This window comes from Martes martes (genome assembly GCF_963455335.1).
Source record: "Martes martes genome assembly, chromosome: 11".
In the NCBI taxonomy this organism is placed as follows: Eukaryota; Metazoa; Chordata; class Mammalia; order Carnivora; family Mustelidae; genus Martes; species Martes martes.
This window is the reverse complement of record NC_137899.1, coordinates 76,180,612-76,196,830: the sequence shown is the minus strand read 5'-3', so window position 1 is coordinate 76,196,830 and position 16,219 is coordinate 76,180,612. Positions and strand designations below refer to the sequence as shown.

The 16,219-nt window shown below is 34.9% G+C and overlaps 1 protein-coding gene across 1 annotated transcript in view; it reads right to left on the bottom strand.

Annotated features, from left to right (window-relative positions):
* Positions 1-16,219, bottom strand: part of CFTR (CF transmembrane conductance regulator) — a gene marked incomplete at both ends in the record, with an annotated part of 166,451 nt that overhangs the window by 72,200 nt on the left and 78,032 nt on the right. The window contains 2 exons of the mRNA XM_080818680.1: positions 871-957; positions 3,297-3,391. Coding sequence (XP_080674806.1) covers positions 871-957; positions 3,297-3,391 — 182 coding nt within the window. The remainder of the gene's footprint in view (positions 1-870; positions 958-3,296; positions 3,392-16,219) is intronic.

The window sequence follows — 16,219 nt, the reverse complement described above, 5'->3', positions numbered from 1 at the left end:
CAAATAAAATAATAAACAAAATAAATAAAATCTTGAAAGAAAGAATGAAAGAAGTTATACGAGATTATACTTTAACATACTAATATAGCTAACAAGGTTTATATTAGTAAGGAGTTACTTATCACACTCATAAGATTGTAAAATCTTAGGTATTAAATTTAAATTCCAGGAAAGGTGTTCTAGGGGTAATCAAACCATTTTATACGTACATACACCTCTATATCCTTATTGCTTAAAATACTTATTTCAGAAGAGTATTGTAATAATTCTCCTAATAAACTACTTTAGAGTTCATGAAATCATTCTGAAGCTGAAATCAAGTCATATAACAAACTGTTCCTCTTAGTAATTTTACATATGTTGAACCCCAGTGGGAGCTCCCATGAAATGTAAGTCCCTAGTTTCCTGTGACTAAGGAAGAAATTCTGTAGGAGGTATCAAGGTAGATGAAGAGTCTGAGCAGTCACCTGCATTAAAACATTCAGCTTGTTTAGTTTCTTAAGAAATATCCTATTTAAGGAGAAGATAGACTAAAACACTAACACAGAAAAGTAAAAACGTTAAGTACAATAACCAATTAAAATAACAGATGCCATAAGGTAATAATAATGCAAAAACTACATAGATAATGATTGTTGTAACAATAGCAATGGAAGAAATTGATTTACCATGAGGTGGTCAGAAAAGGTTAGTGATCTTGAATTTTGACTATAAAGGGAAGATCGGATTTGAGTAAGTGCTATGAGTCTTTCTGCCACAATGAGTTACAATGGTGGCCATGATTCTCAAGAGTAAAATGCAGTCTCTGATGGTATAGTTGTTCTTTCTTGTCTTTTAGCATGAGCATTATAAGTTATTCAAAGAACATACCTTTCAAATATTTCTTTTTCTGTTAAAACATCCAGGTATCCAAAAGGAGAGTCTAATAGGTATAAATCAGCATCTTTATATACTGCTCTAAAAAGAAAATTGATATAAAATTAGATTACTAAAATATTTCCTGTCATTTAGTACAGACAGTTCTAAATAAGAATCAAAAAGGTAATTCACAAATGATTTTTGTGGTTTTTTACAATATCCCAAGAATGACTCAAGTGGCTTTGCTAAATTAAGTGGCATAAATTAGCAGAAGTTAAACTGAATCTCATAATACCACACAATTTAAAACATTACCTTAAAAAATAATATTTTTAATAATAGTATCTGTTTAGAGCTAAGCACCATGCTATGTGCTGGGGATACGATAGTAAAAATTACATAGTCCCTGCCCTCAAAGATCTTGCATGTTGGTGGGAAAGCAAAGAAAAAGATACACTGTTTTGATGCTGTAAAATGTCAGAGACCACAACGAAATAGCAGCACCGAAGTAGAGGTAAATTTGACCCCTACCAAAAAATTCTTGCAGCTGTAATATTACTATTGTATTTTGTTCCATAGAATTTCAATCTCTGCACCATATTTGTAAGAATTCCAAACAAGTGAAGGATAAATAACAAAAATGTACACCCATATCAGTTTTACTTTTTAAGTTAAAAAAAATTACAAGGAAGTAAAATCTTCATCAAACTGTATCTTAGAACAGTAATAAAATGAAGGTATAGTCCCGTATTAACGGAAATGAGACTAAATCTTCATAACATTTAAATTTTTCAGGTGTGGGTTGTTAATGACATTACCCCTATCCCACACATAGGATTCAGTGTTTACATATAATTCTTGGTATTTTCTATAAAAATTGTATTCAATCGGCTTGTAACCAAGAGAAGTAATTTTAAAAAATCAGAAATGGCAAAAAGGCAGTGAAATCTAAAAGAATTTTGCAGTGTAAATTATTTTTGAAGATAACATGCAAGAGCTAGATAAAAGACCCCTATCAAAATGTACCCTCAAGGTCTTTCCCCTCCACTACTCAGTTTTTCTCTCTCCCCTTCATACTTAGGACCACAGTTTCTCAAGAAATGGAAACAATACATTCACCATCTAGAACTGGACAACATATGACACATTCTAATCAGAATTAGAATAAATAATTACTTTCAGTAGTACCTCAAATTGTGTGTATCTTACAATAAAACCAAATTTTAAACTTTTATTGATACAAACTCAATTCTGTGTTAAATGCCTAGAAGCCATATAACCTATCTTAAATTTGAAATGGAATGCTTAAGATAAGTTTTCCTTTGGCTCCCAGATTAATCAATTTCTAACTATGTAGAAGCTATTATATTGTCTGTGAATTATCCATATCTAGTGATTTATGACTTCACAAGTAATCCCAAAATCAAGTCATGGTTTAATGTCAAGAGTCAAGAGGATCTGGTTCAAACTGTGACTCTACGATTTCCTGGTATAGTTTTTGGCAAGTGAAGCTCTAATAGCCTCAATTATCTGATGATCTCTTCCACAAAGTGGGGAGAACAATTCTTTCTTTGCAGGGAAATATGAGAGTTAAGTAAAATTACACATACATACATTCACACACACAGTCCACCTAGAACAACACCAGGCAATTGCAGGTGCTCAGTGGGTTTACTGTTCCAGCCTTTGAAAGCAGGAGAAAGTAGGAGAAAGGAGCCAACATATCAATAAGTCAATGTGATTTCTTGTTAACAACCTTGCAACACAGTGACAAGAATTCTATTCAAATAAAACTGGAGGAATATTTGACTTCTCATATTACCAATAATTTTTTAAACTGAAAGTTACAGTTTAACCACAAAGCCTTCTCCTTGACACAAATTAACTTTATGTGCTTCTCTTTGACAGCTCAAAACGCAGAGACTAAGACTGTCTCTACCAAGGGACTTCACTGTCCCCCACAATGTTAGATGTGCTTACCCTATTTATTTTCCCTTAAAGATTACAGACTTGAAGCCAAGTGACATCATTTGCCAAAAAAATGTATGTTCATATAAACTAAGAAGTAGAAACAGAAGCTTAAAGCAGGTGAGTGCCTTATGGGGTGGGGGTAAATGAGAAGTCCGGTGACAGACTTAACAAAAGCACACTTTTTTCCCTGTGCTATGCAGAATCTCAGAGTTTTCTACTTGTACTAAATCATAGCATAAGGCAAATAAATGTAGAGATGCCAAAGAGCATGCAATTTGAAAAAGCCATCACCTTTATCAAATATGAATACTAAGCCATTATCTATAGTTCCTAAAGGTGATTCTTAACCTGCTAATCATAAAACCTGCTAATCAGAAACAGAATATAAAAAATAGAGAAATGTCTATAATTTTTACATGCATGATATTTACAACATATGCTCGCTGAACCAATAATGGGATATTCACCTTGCTAAGGAAATTCTTGCTCGCTGCCCTCCACTCAATGTGATTCCACCTTCTCCAAGGACGATATTGTCCTTCTCTGCAAACTTGGAGATGTCCTATTATCAAAAACAGAAAGTTAGAGAGGAATTGTTAGTGTGTTTCTGAACTTGAAAGGTACATTTTCCTTCAAATGCAGTCATATATCAAACTGTTGCTCTAACCACAGCCGAAACTTAAAACACCACATCTCAATTATTTCAAATCCACTTCAATTGCGCAGAATGTGGCTGAAATTTTAGAAATAAAATTGTCTTCAGTTTTTAAAATGTCCTTCATGACCGTGAAATAAGATTTGGAAAAACCAAAAGGCAAACTAATGTACATGTATGGGTATGTAAATGTGTGTATATTATCCACAAGTCTATTACACAAATTCAAATACTGCTAACATGCTAAAATGCCGTTACCTTCCAAATTAAACTCACTCTTTTAAAAGGAAATCTCCAAACATGAATAAACCTCCTAACAAGAAAAACTAAAAATACTATTCACATCCCCTATAGTACCTAAGCATACTGAGGGGTGGCCAAGGATACGGGCCATTCCTTTCCATACAACTCTTGCCCACCTACCAGTCTTCTTCCCCACCATCCTTAGCACCTCAATCCAAAGTCTTCTGTCATCAACTCTGCCTCTCTTGTCACCACTGTCCACATGGGTCATAACATCCTTACTCCCAGCTAGTGACCTTCTCCATGCAATATCCATGCCAGGCATTGTAAAAGAAGTTTAGAATTTATAAAAAATAGTCCTTGACTCCCACTCATTGTTAAGTCTAAATTGGAAGACAAGCCATAGTCCTGGAGAATGCTAAATAACATCCCAATGACTTAATTAATTCTTTTAAGATAAGTTACAAAACAATACATGACTAATTGGCAAATTAACTGTATAGACAACAGAAGTATCCTATAATAGAAAATCCAAGAAGGCTTTCTAGAAGAGATGAGGTTATCCTGAGACATGAAGAAGTTAGGTAGAACTCTTCCTTTAGTTAAAAAAAAGTTGCTCTCCCTGTGCTCTACTCATCCCCAAACATCTACTCTTCTCTTTTGTTACCACCTTCTTCTCTCTCCCTCTACTAAAAAAAAAACCAAAAACAAAAACAAAAAAACTTTCTCCTTTTTCTTTCACAATCTAGAGGCAATCCATCATCTCTCCTTGACCTACCACCATTATCAATATTTAAATTGTCAAAATGGTTACTTCTATAATTCATTGGTTTCTGTTGTCCACGTTATGAAAATTAAATAGAACTTCCTAAACAAAACTCTAAACTCACAAAGCAGGTAAATAAACAAATATTCATTTATATTAAAAACTATTTGGCAGCTCCGGGAGGCTAGAACCATGGTAGCCACTGCCCCTAACGACGCACTGTTAAAGTCAAAACTCCTGACAAAGGGGGACCAGAGGCCAGAGATAAAAAATGCTGACATATTGGAGGAGACACAATAGGACTCAGCAGAGCTGGCCACGCAGGCATTGAAGAATGATCACAAGAAGACGTCACTGACAGCCAGCAACCCTGCAGGTGAGGAAGACCTTCGTGGTTGAGATGTGCTTCATTTCCTCCTACTGAACTAAATGATTTTTTTCAACTCATGAGCCAAAGCACATATGTAGGAGTCTATCCAAATATAAGGACTGCAGTTGAATTCCACACTCCAGAGTCTAAAATTTATAACCTCACTGAAGAAGCACCTCCAGGAACACCTCAGTCCTTAGGTTTTTACTGAGCTGTTGGTTGAACCACATCCTTTGTACTTGGTTGAGAGCAACTAACAAGAAAGCTTGCATGTGTATTTTTCTCCTATACCACATTTACTTCCCCAAATCCCATCCTCTTTTTAAAAATAAATCTTTTACAGTGAAAAAAATAAAGAAGAGTTTGCCTTGGGTGAACATTTTGAGGGCAGGCTTTTATAAAAGAGGCAAATTTTCTAACACAGTGTTTAAAAGCCAGACGGTGCTGGAATTACTGGAGTTTTCATTTCCCGAGATTTGAATTCAACACTTCACTAGTTAAAAGCTTTTAATATTTTTAAAATTTAGAAATACCAGTAGTTATGTTGATAATATGATTATGACATAGTTACACTTAGGGAATAGATTATGAATTTAGAGGATACAAAATCCTAGCCCAGTACAAACATTTAATAATGATTTGTGGAATGTAAGAAGAGAGAAAGAGAGAATGAAGGAAGGGTGGGTAACTAAACTTGAAGCAAAAAAGAAAGGTGTGCATATAAGAAAAGGAAATGAAGAAGAGTGTACAGAGTAAAGAAAGGAAATAGGAAAGGAATAGTGTCAGAAGTAGATGTCCTTAGAAAAAAGCAAGAAGATATTGGCAGAATAAAAGAGGCAAGAAAATTAAAGGGGAAAATAAGAAAAAATAGAAGATCATGAATGAACATTTTCACTTTCCCTACTGAATTTAAATGTCCAAAGAGCACAGATGCAATTTTATTACATTAATTTTATTTTATTAAGATAATAAATAAGAGGCTATTCCAGCCAAATTTCTTTCATTTGTCTTTGTGTGTTATAGATATTAACAATTTTTTCTGCTATTTGTTTTCACTCTGTTTATACCATGTGATCTGCAAAATTTTCATTTTCATGAAGTCAATATATCTATATGGAATTCCTATATTGGTTGAAAAGTACTACTCCACTTTCAGGTTGTTCATGTAATATCCTAAATTTTCTCTTAAAGTGTTTATGAATATTATAAAATTAAAAAATATATTCAAGGTACAATTTTTGTTTATACAGTGGTATAAGAATCTAAGCTTCTTTCCTTTTAGTTGGATAGGAGACACAGTATTAAATAATGTTCCTCTGAATTTATATATCATCTACTATATACAAAATTCTCACATTTTCTAAGATCTATTTCTGGGCTTTCTGTCTTATTTCTCTGATCCATTTCCTATTCCTATACTAATACTCTGCTGGGCTTTTGGTTTTGATCTTTTATAGGCATTGAGTATGATTTAATATCTGACAAAGCACAACTCTTATTCATAAATCTTATGGCTCTTTTTGTTCATTTAGTCTTCTATATAATAACAATATCAGCAACAGCAAAAGTAATAGTAATATTAGCTAATGTATACTGAGGGCTTACTGTATGTCACATACCATTTTAAGCACTTTACATGCATTAACTTTTTAAATATTCAACACAGCCTTATCCTTATTTTAAATGTGAAGAAACTGAAAGTTAGAAAAGATAAGTATTGTTCCAAAATAGCACAGCTAGTTTGGAGCTAGGATTCAAACCAAGGCAGATCTTGTTTTAGATCCTTCAGTAGAGTTTACAGTTCTTCATATATGTCCTATATACTTCCTGTTAGATTTATGCCTAATTTATTTATTTATTTATATTATGTTATGTATTTGTTTGTTTTAGAGTGAGAGAGAGAGAGAGCATACACATGTGTGCACAGTGGGGAGGGGCAGAGGGAGAGAGAAAGAGGGAATCTTAATCAGGGTCCACAGCCAGCATAGAGCCGGATGGGGGGCTCACTCTCATAACCCTGAGATCATGACCTAAGCCAAAACCTAGAGTTGGACCCTTAACTGAATGAGCCACCCAGACACCCCATCCCTAATATTTTTAAATTGAGATATAATTGACATATAAAATTGTATTAATTTCAGGTGTACAACATGTTTGTTATATGTCTTGTAAAATGAGTCACACAATAAATTTAGTTAACATCTATCACCACACACTGTTACAAACTTATTTTTCCAAGATTTGTTGTCTTAGTAATCCTCCAAAATATACTACAGTATTGTTAACTATGGTCACCTTAGCGTACACATTACATCCCCAGGTCTTAACTTCCTTAAAACTGGAAGTCTGTGCTTTTTGATCACCTTCATCTATTTCATCCTCTCATACCCCCAACCCCACTCCTGTTTCTGGAAACCACCTATCTGTTTGCTGTATCTATGAGTTCCAATTTTTTAAGATTTCATGTGTAAGTGAGATCATACAGTATTTGTCTTTTTCTGTCTGATTTATTTTACTTAGCCTAATATCCTCTAGGTCTATTCATGTTATCACAAACAGAAAGATTTCATTTTTTTAATGTTGGATAATATTCCATTATATGTATGTATAGAGAGGCAGAGAAGAAAATATCTTCTTTATCTACTCATCTGTCAATGGGTACTTATGTTGTTTCCATGTGTTGGCTATTCTACATAATGCTGGAATGGACGTGGGAGTACAGATATTTTTTCAAGATAGTGATTTTGCTTCTTTTGGTTAAATACCCAGAAGTGCAATTGCTAAGTCATATGGAAGTAACATTTTTAATTATTTTAATTAAAGTTTCCCACAGTGGCTACACCAATTTACATTCCCACCAGTACTCCTCGGTATTTTATTTTTTTCTACTATTGTGAATTGAATAGCTTTTCATTTTTATTTCTTGATGACCATTGCTAGCTTAACGAAAAGTTAGCTATTATTGCATACTTATCTACTATCCAGCCATGTTATTGTACTCCCTTAATAATTCTTACAGATTTTTAAAAATTTTTTTATTTATTTGACAGAGAGAGAGAGAGATCACAAGTAGGCAGAGAGGCAGGCAGAGAGAGAGGGGAAAGCAGGCTCCCTGCTGAGCAGAGAAGCCGATGAGGGGCTCAATCCCAGAACCCTGAGATCATGACCTGAGCCAAAGGCAGAGGCTTAACCCACTGAGCTATCCAGGTGCCCCTTAATAATTCTAACCGACTTATGTTTTCTGTTTGTTTGTTCTTTGCTAGAACTTCTTTGGGTTTGTTTGGGTTTTTTTGGTATAAACAATCTCTTCACAAACATTTAATATTGTCCCTATTTTAAGACAAATGACATTAATTTTTCAACATTTAAAATCATGTCTACTTGGGGATGGTGGGTTAAAAAAGTTACTGTATTTAAAATTTCCTTCTACTTCTATTTTTACTTTAAAATTTTTATTATAAATATAAATGACTGCTGAATTTTTTGTACACTTTTAGCATCTACTGACCCTGCTATATGGTTTTCCTCCTTATCAATATAACAAATTATACTGTATTTACAGATTTCATTCTATTGCAATACAAGCACTCTTGCATTTCTATTATAAATCTGTCTTGGTCATATTTTATCGCTTCTTATACCATGCTGGAATCTATTTGTTAATATTTTATTTGATAACATTTTATTTGAATATCTATATCATTATTATGGTTAGCTATAGTTTTACTTTATATTAATTTTATATTTATTTTATATTAATTAATTTTAATTTATATTATTTTACAGATTTTTGTACTAAGACTATCCTGGCTCTAAAAAAATTCCTGCACTGTTGGCAGGAATACAACAAATGAAATAAGTCAGACAGAGAAAGGCAAGCACGTGATTATCTCATTTATATGTGGAATCAAATAAATAAATAAATAAATAAAGCCAAATGAACGAACAAAACAGAAACAGATTCATAAAGAACAAATAGGTGGTTGCTAGAGGGGAGAGGGATGGAGGATGGGCAAAATAGGGGAAGGGGAATGAAAGGTATAAACTGTAAGGCACAAGGATATAATGTACAGCATAGGGAATAAAATCAACAGTATGCGACAACTTTGTATGGGGACAGATGGTAGCTAGATTTATCATGGTGATCTCTTCATAATCTGTATAAGTGTTGAATCAATATATTGTATACCAGAAACTAATATACTATTGTATGTATATTACATTTCAATTAAAAAAAAAACTAGTTGAAGAGTTTCCCATCTTTTTCTCTGGTTTGGTATAGTTTTAATAATGTAGGAAATATATGTAACTTAAGGGTAAGATACAATTCAATTTTAAAATCATCTAATGACAGTGTTGTTTGAACTAGCAGACGCTAAACCAGCTTTACAATGGTAATATGTCTATTCAAGTCCTTTTGTACTTTGAAATAAATTTTGATCACTTGTTAGTAAATTATCCAGTTTCTCTAGGTGAAGAAATTTTTTTAAGTTTTTATTTATTTATTTATTCTTAATAGATATATATATTTTTAGGTTTTTAATTTTGGTAGCAGCTGTGATAACCTCTGGTTAGATGTACTATACTTAAAAAAAATGGCATTTTACACACCATTAAAAGGCTGTTGAGGAAAGCATTGCTGGAAGATAAAAAATTTTGTCTAACACTTAAGACATATTCAATTTCCTATTAGTTTAGAACCCCTCCAACTAATTTTGAAGATCACTTCTCTTTAGCTAAGACAGAATTAAACATGTAATGATCTTATTAGGGGAAATATTGATGTATAAGTTAACAGGGAAGGGAGAAGGGAAGGCTGGCAGATATGTCAGACCTAGATGCAAGTCCAACCCCCAAGTGAAGGAGAGAAGGACAGAGGTTTGGATGGAAGAACCCAAGACCACTGTCTAAATCTAACCAACTCTTGGAAAGCCATCTGGGAGTTTCTGAGCCAAAATCAGTTGATAACTAGATTCCACATCCTCTAAACACAAATCTGCTTTAGTACCCTGCCATATTCATGATCCACAGGAAGTTGCCTGTGGAAGAATTCTCAACACAAACTCTATGTGTGAAGGATTTCATGTATAGCAACTGGGGCCATTGTTCAATTTCACTGTAGTGGTCCGTAAGGCATATCTCATAACTACCACAATACCCGACCCCCCCCCCCCAATTGGCAAAGGATATGAAATCAGAATGGCAAACAAATATGAAAACATGTATAATCTCACTAGTAATCAAGGAACTACAAATCAGGGGGAAAAAAAGAGAGAGAGAGAGAGAGAGATAGGACCTCTGGGTGGCTCAGTCAGCTAAGCATCTGCCTTTGGCTCAGGTCATGATCCCAGGGTCCTGGGATCCAGCCCCTCATCAGGCTTGCTGTTCAGCAGGGATTCTGCTTCTCTCTCTCCCTCTGCCTGCCACTCTGCCTACTTGTGCTCTCTCTTTCTCTGTGAGTCAAATAAAGAAATAAAATCTTCAAAAAAAATATAAAGTATTGGGTTGCCTGGGTGGCTCAGTGGGTTAAGCCTCTGCCTTCAGCTCAGGTCATCATCTCAGGGTCCTGGGATCGAGCCCCACATTGGGCTCTCTGCTCAGTGGGGAGCCTACTTCCCCCCCATCTCTTGCCTGCCTCTCTGCCTGCTTATGATCTCTCTCTCTGCCAAATAAATAAATTAAAATCTTAAAAAAAAATAAAAAAATAAAGTATCAATAATGAGAGCTTTCAAAGATGTGAATCTATGGGAACACTCAAAAATGACTGGTAGTAGTATAAATTGGTATTACTACTTTAAAGTACAACTTAGCAGTATCTAGTAAAATTCAGAATGTGTCTATGCATACAAAAACACCAAATTCAATTGCTAGATATCTACTCCAGAGAAATTCTTGCAGATGTGCAAAAAGAAATATTCAAAGATTTTCACTGCAGTATTGTGTAAAATCTTGGAAAAATCTAAATATTCATCAGCAGAATGAGTAAATAAAATGTGGCATAGGAGTAGAAGAATGAAAAAAATTTCTACATATAAGTAGCATGGCTAGACCTCAAAAAGGTAATAGGAACAAAGAGAGCAAGTTGAGAATGATGTGTGGAAAGTCCACCACTTACATAAATTCTTAAGCTACCCAAACAGAACTTAAATATTGTTTATTGATAAACAATAATGTCTACATAGGTGTAAATTCCATTAAATGGACTGGAAAAGTATATATCACATTCATCATAGTGACTGCCTAAAGCTTGGGGTTTTATGGGAAAATGGTGGTGGAAAGATTTGTTAGGAAGTTCTATTTAGAGTTTGTCCAGGCCTCTAAGGCACTTAGAAAACAGGGATGTTGTCATATGGTTATTTCCTATACAGAATGGAGACTAGTGATATAGACTATCTTTCAAAAAGCATGAAAATAAGAGATTCCCACATCTGAAAAGATTTGAGGTTCTGAGCCAGAATATTTGGCCTCTTTTTTCTAGACAAAAGACATTTATGAAGAGAAATGTGTAAGTGTGGATAATTAGGTAAGTTTTTCAAAGAATGTAAGTCATAGGAAACAGTTGAGATTGAAAGGAAACAAAATAGTAAGGATACATTGAATAGAATTGTGAATAAGCTCATTATTTTAAGATCAAATAAATTAGTAATACCAATATCCTGTTGCTAGTGTGAGTACTTGCCCTGATTGCCTAGTTTATTGTTCATTTGTAGATTTCTTTATTAGTGTTTGGCTTTTTATTTGGTTAAACATAAAACACTTTGTTTTGTATACATTGTTAAACATTTATCTTTGCTGATTACTAAGGGCACTCAAATCTGATAATATATTTATCTTAAGGGTGGTAGTTTTCAGTCTCCACAGCATATTTTCTTCTACGTGAAAATTATAAACTAAAAAAAAAAAAAAAAATTTGTGCCGCTTGGTACCATCATGAGTTTGACAAGCACTGTAAGGACATGGATTGGCTAGAGAAGACTCCGTGCACAGAAACAAATGGTTTTTCTCTTCACCAGCACACAACTCAAGTTGGATAGCAGGAGCTATCCATAAAAAATGTTGGAGGAAGTCATTCAGTGCCATTAAGATGCTGGGCATGATGTGACTTCTTATGTAAAAACTGACTACTGAGATTTTTAAATAAAAAACCTAAGCCATAACATAAATCAAATATAAACTTTTTAAACATTGTGCTAAACTTTCTTGTTGAAGGAGACACTGAAAACCCTTTTTCTGAAGCTCTGCTACACCACCATTTCATTTCTTAATTTTCTCAGCACAGCTTATCTACAGATAAAATCAAGTATGTGGACCATTGGTTCTCAAAGTGAAGTATGAGAGCCAATTATTTCAGAATCACCTGGGGAGCTTGTTCAAAATGTTATACCTATTCTCACTCAGATGAATTAGAGAAAAGCCCAGGAATTTGCATCTTGTATTTATTCTACCTGCTCAAACAGATCCTTACTCTTTTGGCTAACTTCCTTTACAACATGCTGGTCAGAAAGGCAAATGCCAACTTCAAAGGATTCTGTGCATATATTAGGTCTGTTTGAGATTGTAAAACACTTGAAAATACCTAGATAAAGAGCATGAGAGAAGGTCAAAGTAATAGGATAATAAGTATGCAATAAAGATTATTATTAAGAAATATATAGTATACTCAATGTGATACATGCACTTTTCACACAAATGTTTATCATTTTACTTTTAAAAATGCACCTAAACACCACTCTAATATTATTTAGCTGAGCCAGACAAACCAGAAGTTGTTAAAGAGGAATTGCTAATACAAAGCTCACTAACTGACTTGAACATTCGACAAAGGAATGATACAAGGTGTCATTACATTAAAGAGAGGGAGAGCTTTAAGAAAAGGGTGGAGTGTTACATTTAATGGTTCTTTGCAATTTTGCAATATTTGCTGAGTACATTTGAGCTTCCTGTGACTTTGTAGATAGGAAAATATCATAAAACTTGTTTTATGACTACCTTATCACTCTTTAGAACAACCTTGACAACATAGCTGCTTGTGGTAAGGGAGGGGGTGTGAAACTTGGGTTGAGGGAACATGAACTTTAGAGGTAATAATATGCAATAAAACATGTTTTTAAGAATAAATCACTAGATAGTGCCAATTTTATTAATATTTAATAATTACTAAGCTCTTATGTTTTATACATAAGGAAAATGAGCAAGAAGGGAGATGATGTGTTGGGGAACAGAGGAAGGGGTAGGAGAACAGAGGAAGGTAAGGAGAGAATGGAGAAAGCTAAAGCGTTCTAGAAAGAGAGTGAAAGAATCAATTTTAACCATTTTTGCACAGAGCTTTTGTAAACATGGATGTTATCTTGAGAGTGCTGAGAAGTTCTTATGATTTATCAACATAACTTAACTCCTACAGCAGTAAATACACATGAATGAATTAATAAATTAAAACCTGGAATTCAGGGACGCCTGGGTGGCTCAGGCGGTTAAGCGTCTGCCTTCAGCTCAGGCATGATCCCAGGGTCCTGGGATCAAGCCCTGCATTGGGCTTCCTGCTTAGCCAGGAGTCTGCTTCTACTCCTCCCCACTTGCACTCTGTCACTCTCTCTCTCTCTCTCTCTCTGTCTCAGGTGAATAAATAAAATCTTTAAAACAAAACAAAACAAAACAAAAAAAACCTGGAGTTATGCTTATTAGGAAAGATAATTTGTTGACCTAAGTCAAACTTAATTACAAGTAGCTGTATGCAGAAACACTGGCTAAAGATTATTCCTTGCTAGAAAGTATAAGAAGTGAGAACTTTTTATCAACTTGAAAAATAAAAGCTCTTCTTTCATTGAGATTTGATATGGACCAAATTTATAGCAGAAAACTCAAATTCCAATATAATTTTTATTGCAGGCAACAAAAATACAAAAAGCAAGTTCTTTTATGTAATGGATGTTACAGTCTTGTCACAAATATTAAATTATTGCTTAACATTCAGGGATATACATACGTATGTATGGTTTTATGTATGAACTTGTGAGTATATACGTAATTCTGTTGATACCTCTATGCCTTTTTAGTGTTTATTTCTGTATGTATGTAGGTCTGTATCTGTATTTGAAGATAACATAAGCATTTTTAAAGGAAGAACTGGAATGCAATGATTTAAAGTGTCCTTGAGTAAATGCTCCCAAGGAAGTAAAGTTAGAAAAGATACTTAAACAAAGTATCTTGTTTCTCCTATTCTGGCTCTGCATTAGATTGATTTAACTTTTGGACTCCAGATCTAAGATTCTTTGAAACGACACTTAAAAATCCAGTTTTTAAAAGCTTCCTAGATGATTTTGATTCAGTTGGTCTAAGAATTGGCACTTAGGGAGCTGTTAATTCCTTCACTATCTCTTCTAAGTCTACCCACCCAAGATTCTGGGACAAATCCAATGCCCGATAAAGCACTTTTCTCCCAGTACTCTGCCGCCACATTACTATGTTATCCTGCAGTTCCTTCTGCTCCGGACTTCCTAACTCAGCTCCCAGCTTCCCAGTGCCTAAGTCAGCTTTGGAATTCAGTTCCTTAGCTACCAGGCTTCAAAATGCACTCACTCATGTCCTCTGAAGTAATTCCACTATGATCCTTGTTCCCTCAAGACCTGACATTGGAGCCTAGCTGCCCAAGTGGCTCTAAGCAGGCTTCCTGCCCTCTACAGACTGCCCTCCTACTTGGACCTGTCTTTATTTATTTATTTTTAAGATTTTATTCATTTATTTGACAGAGGGAGACACAGTGAGAGAGGGAACACAAGCACGGGGAGTGGGAGAAACAGGCTTCCTGCCAAGCAGGAAGCCTGATGAGGGGTTTGATCCCAGGACCCTGGAATCACGACCTGAGCCAAAGGCAGACGTTTAACAACTGAGCCACCCAGGCACCCCTGGACTTCCATATTTTAAATTTGAGGTTATGAGGCTTGAAGAAGAGATTCTGCCTAAAGGGCAAAGGAAAAGGAGAAAATAATTTGGAAGAGCATCTGGGAAGAAATGTCCTGACTTATTTAAATTTCAAGTGTGTGGTATAGGTGGTTTTTCCAAGATATGCTTATTTAGGAGCTGCAAATAGTTTTCACAACTATGTCATGGAATTCTCAATGCCATTAGGTCACAAGGCTTTGCTATCATCCTTCCCCTTTACAACTGGCAGATTTATAGTCTTAATGGTTTAACGATACTGCACCACAGTGAGATTAACCAGCCTAAAGTTCTAACTTAAAGCCAGCAATAGTCAATGGGTAAGTCATTAGAGTCTAATCTAGAGTTTCTTTTCTAATAAGAAATAACCCTAATAGAGTACAGAAAAAAAAAAATGATTCAGAAGACTTGGATTCTCTTGCTGGTCTCTTCAATTATGGATCTTCAACAAGTCCCTTAAAATTTTTACTTCTTTTCTTTAAAATTGGAATGCCAATATTTCATTAACTTCTAACCACAACATTTCCATTATCTCCCACCAATTTGCATATTATATTAGATGAATCTTCCTAAAATATTGTTTTTATTATGGCACTTCCTCCAATAAAGAAACGCCACAGTGGAGGATGCTAGAGACCCATTTGCTCTCCTCCCAGGCTACTTCCCTGTGCTGCCACCAATTACCACATTTCTCTCACTCCTCTGCAGCTAGAAGGCTGTATGAGAAGTGGATTTCACCAACTGGATTTATATGAAACACAAAGTGAAAGGGGTGACTTTGTCTTTCCTCCTCTTTTGGCTTTTAAATTGCTGGCAAATGGAAGGATAGAAACCATGATCTGACTGGCTTCTCCCAGTTCAGCTATCACGATATACCCCTGTCTTTCCAGATCCCAGTCTTGCTGCCCTACGTAGAGCTCCTGCAAAAGTGCAATGCTCTCTCCTGGCTCCAGGCCCATTACCTTATACACTCTGGCCACACAGAACTGACTATAGCTCCTCAAATATAGAGTGCTCCCTCTGGGTTCTCGGCCTTGTACATTCTGTTCTTTTTCTGGAATGTTCTCATTGTTCTTCTTCACTCAAATGACTCTGCTCATCCATCATCTCTCACCTGAGATGTCACTTCCTCCAGGGAAGCCTTGCCTGAACTTCTAAGATCAGATTAAATGTTACTTCCTTGTACTCATTAAAGGACCCTATATTAATCAATATCATAGAATTTATCAAACTGCTCTGGTTTTTACTTGGTCATCTCCACTAGAATAAAACCCCCTTAAGGACAGGATTGTGTCTTGTTCATTAATAATTCCCAGAGTTTGGCAGAGTCCTTAGTTCAATGTTGGCACTTACAAATATTTACTAAATGAATATATATATCATCTTTCCCCCCAAATATCTATAAGTCAAAAATTAATTG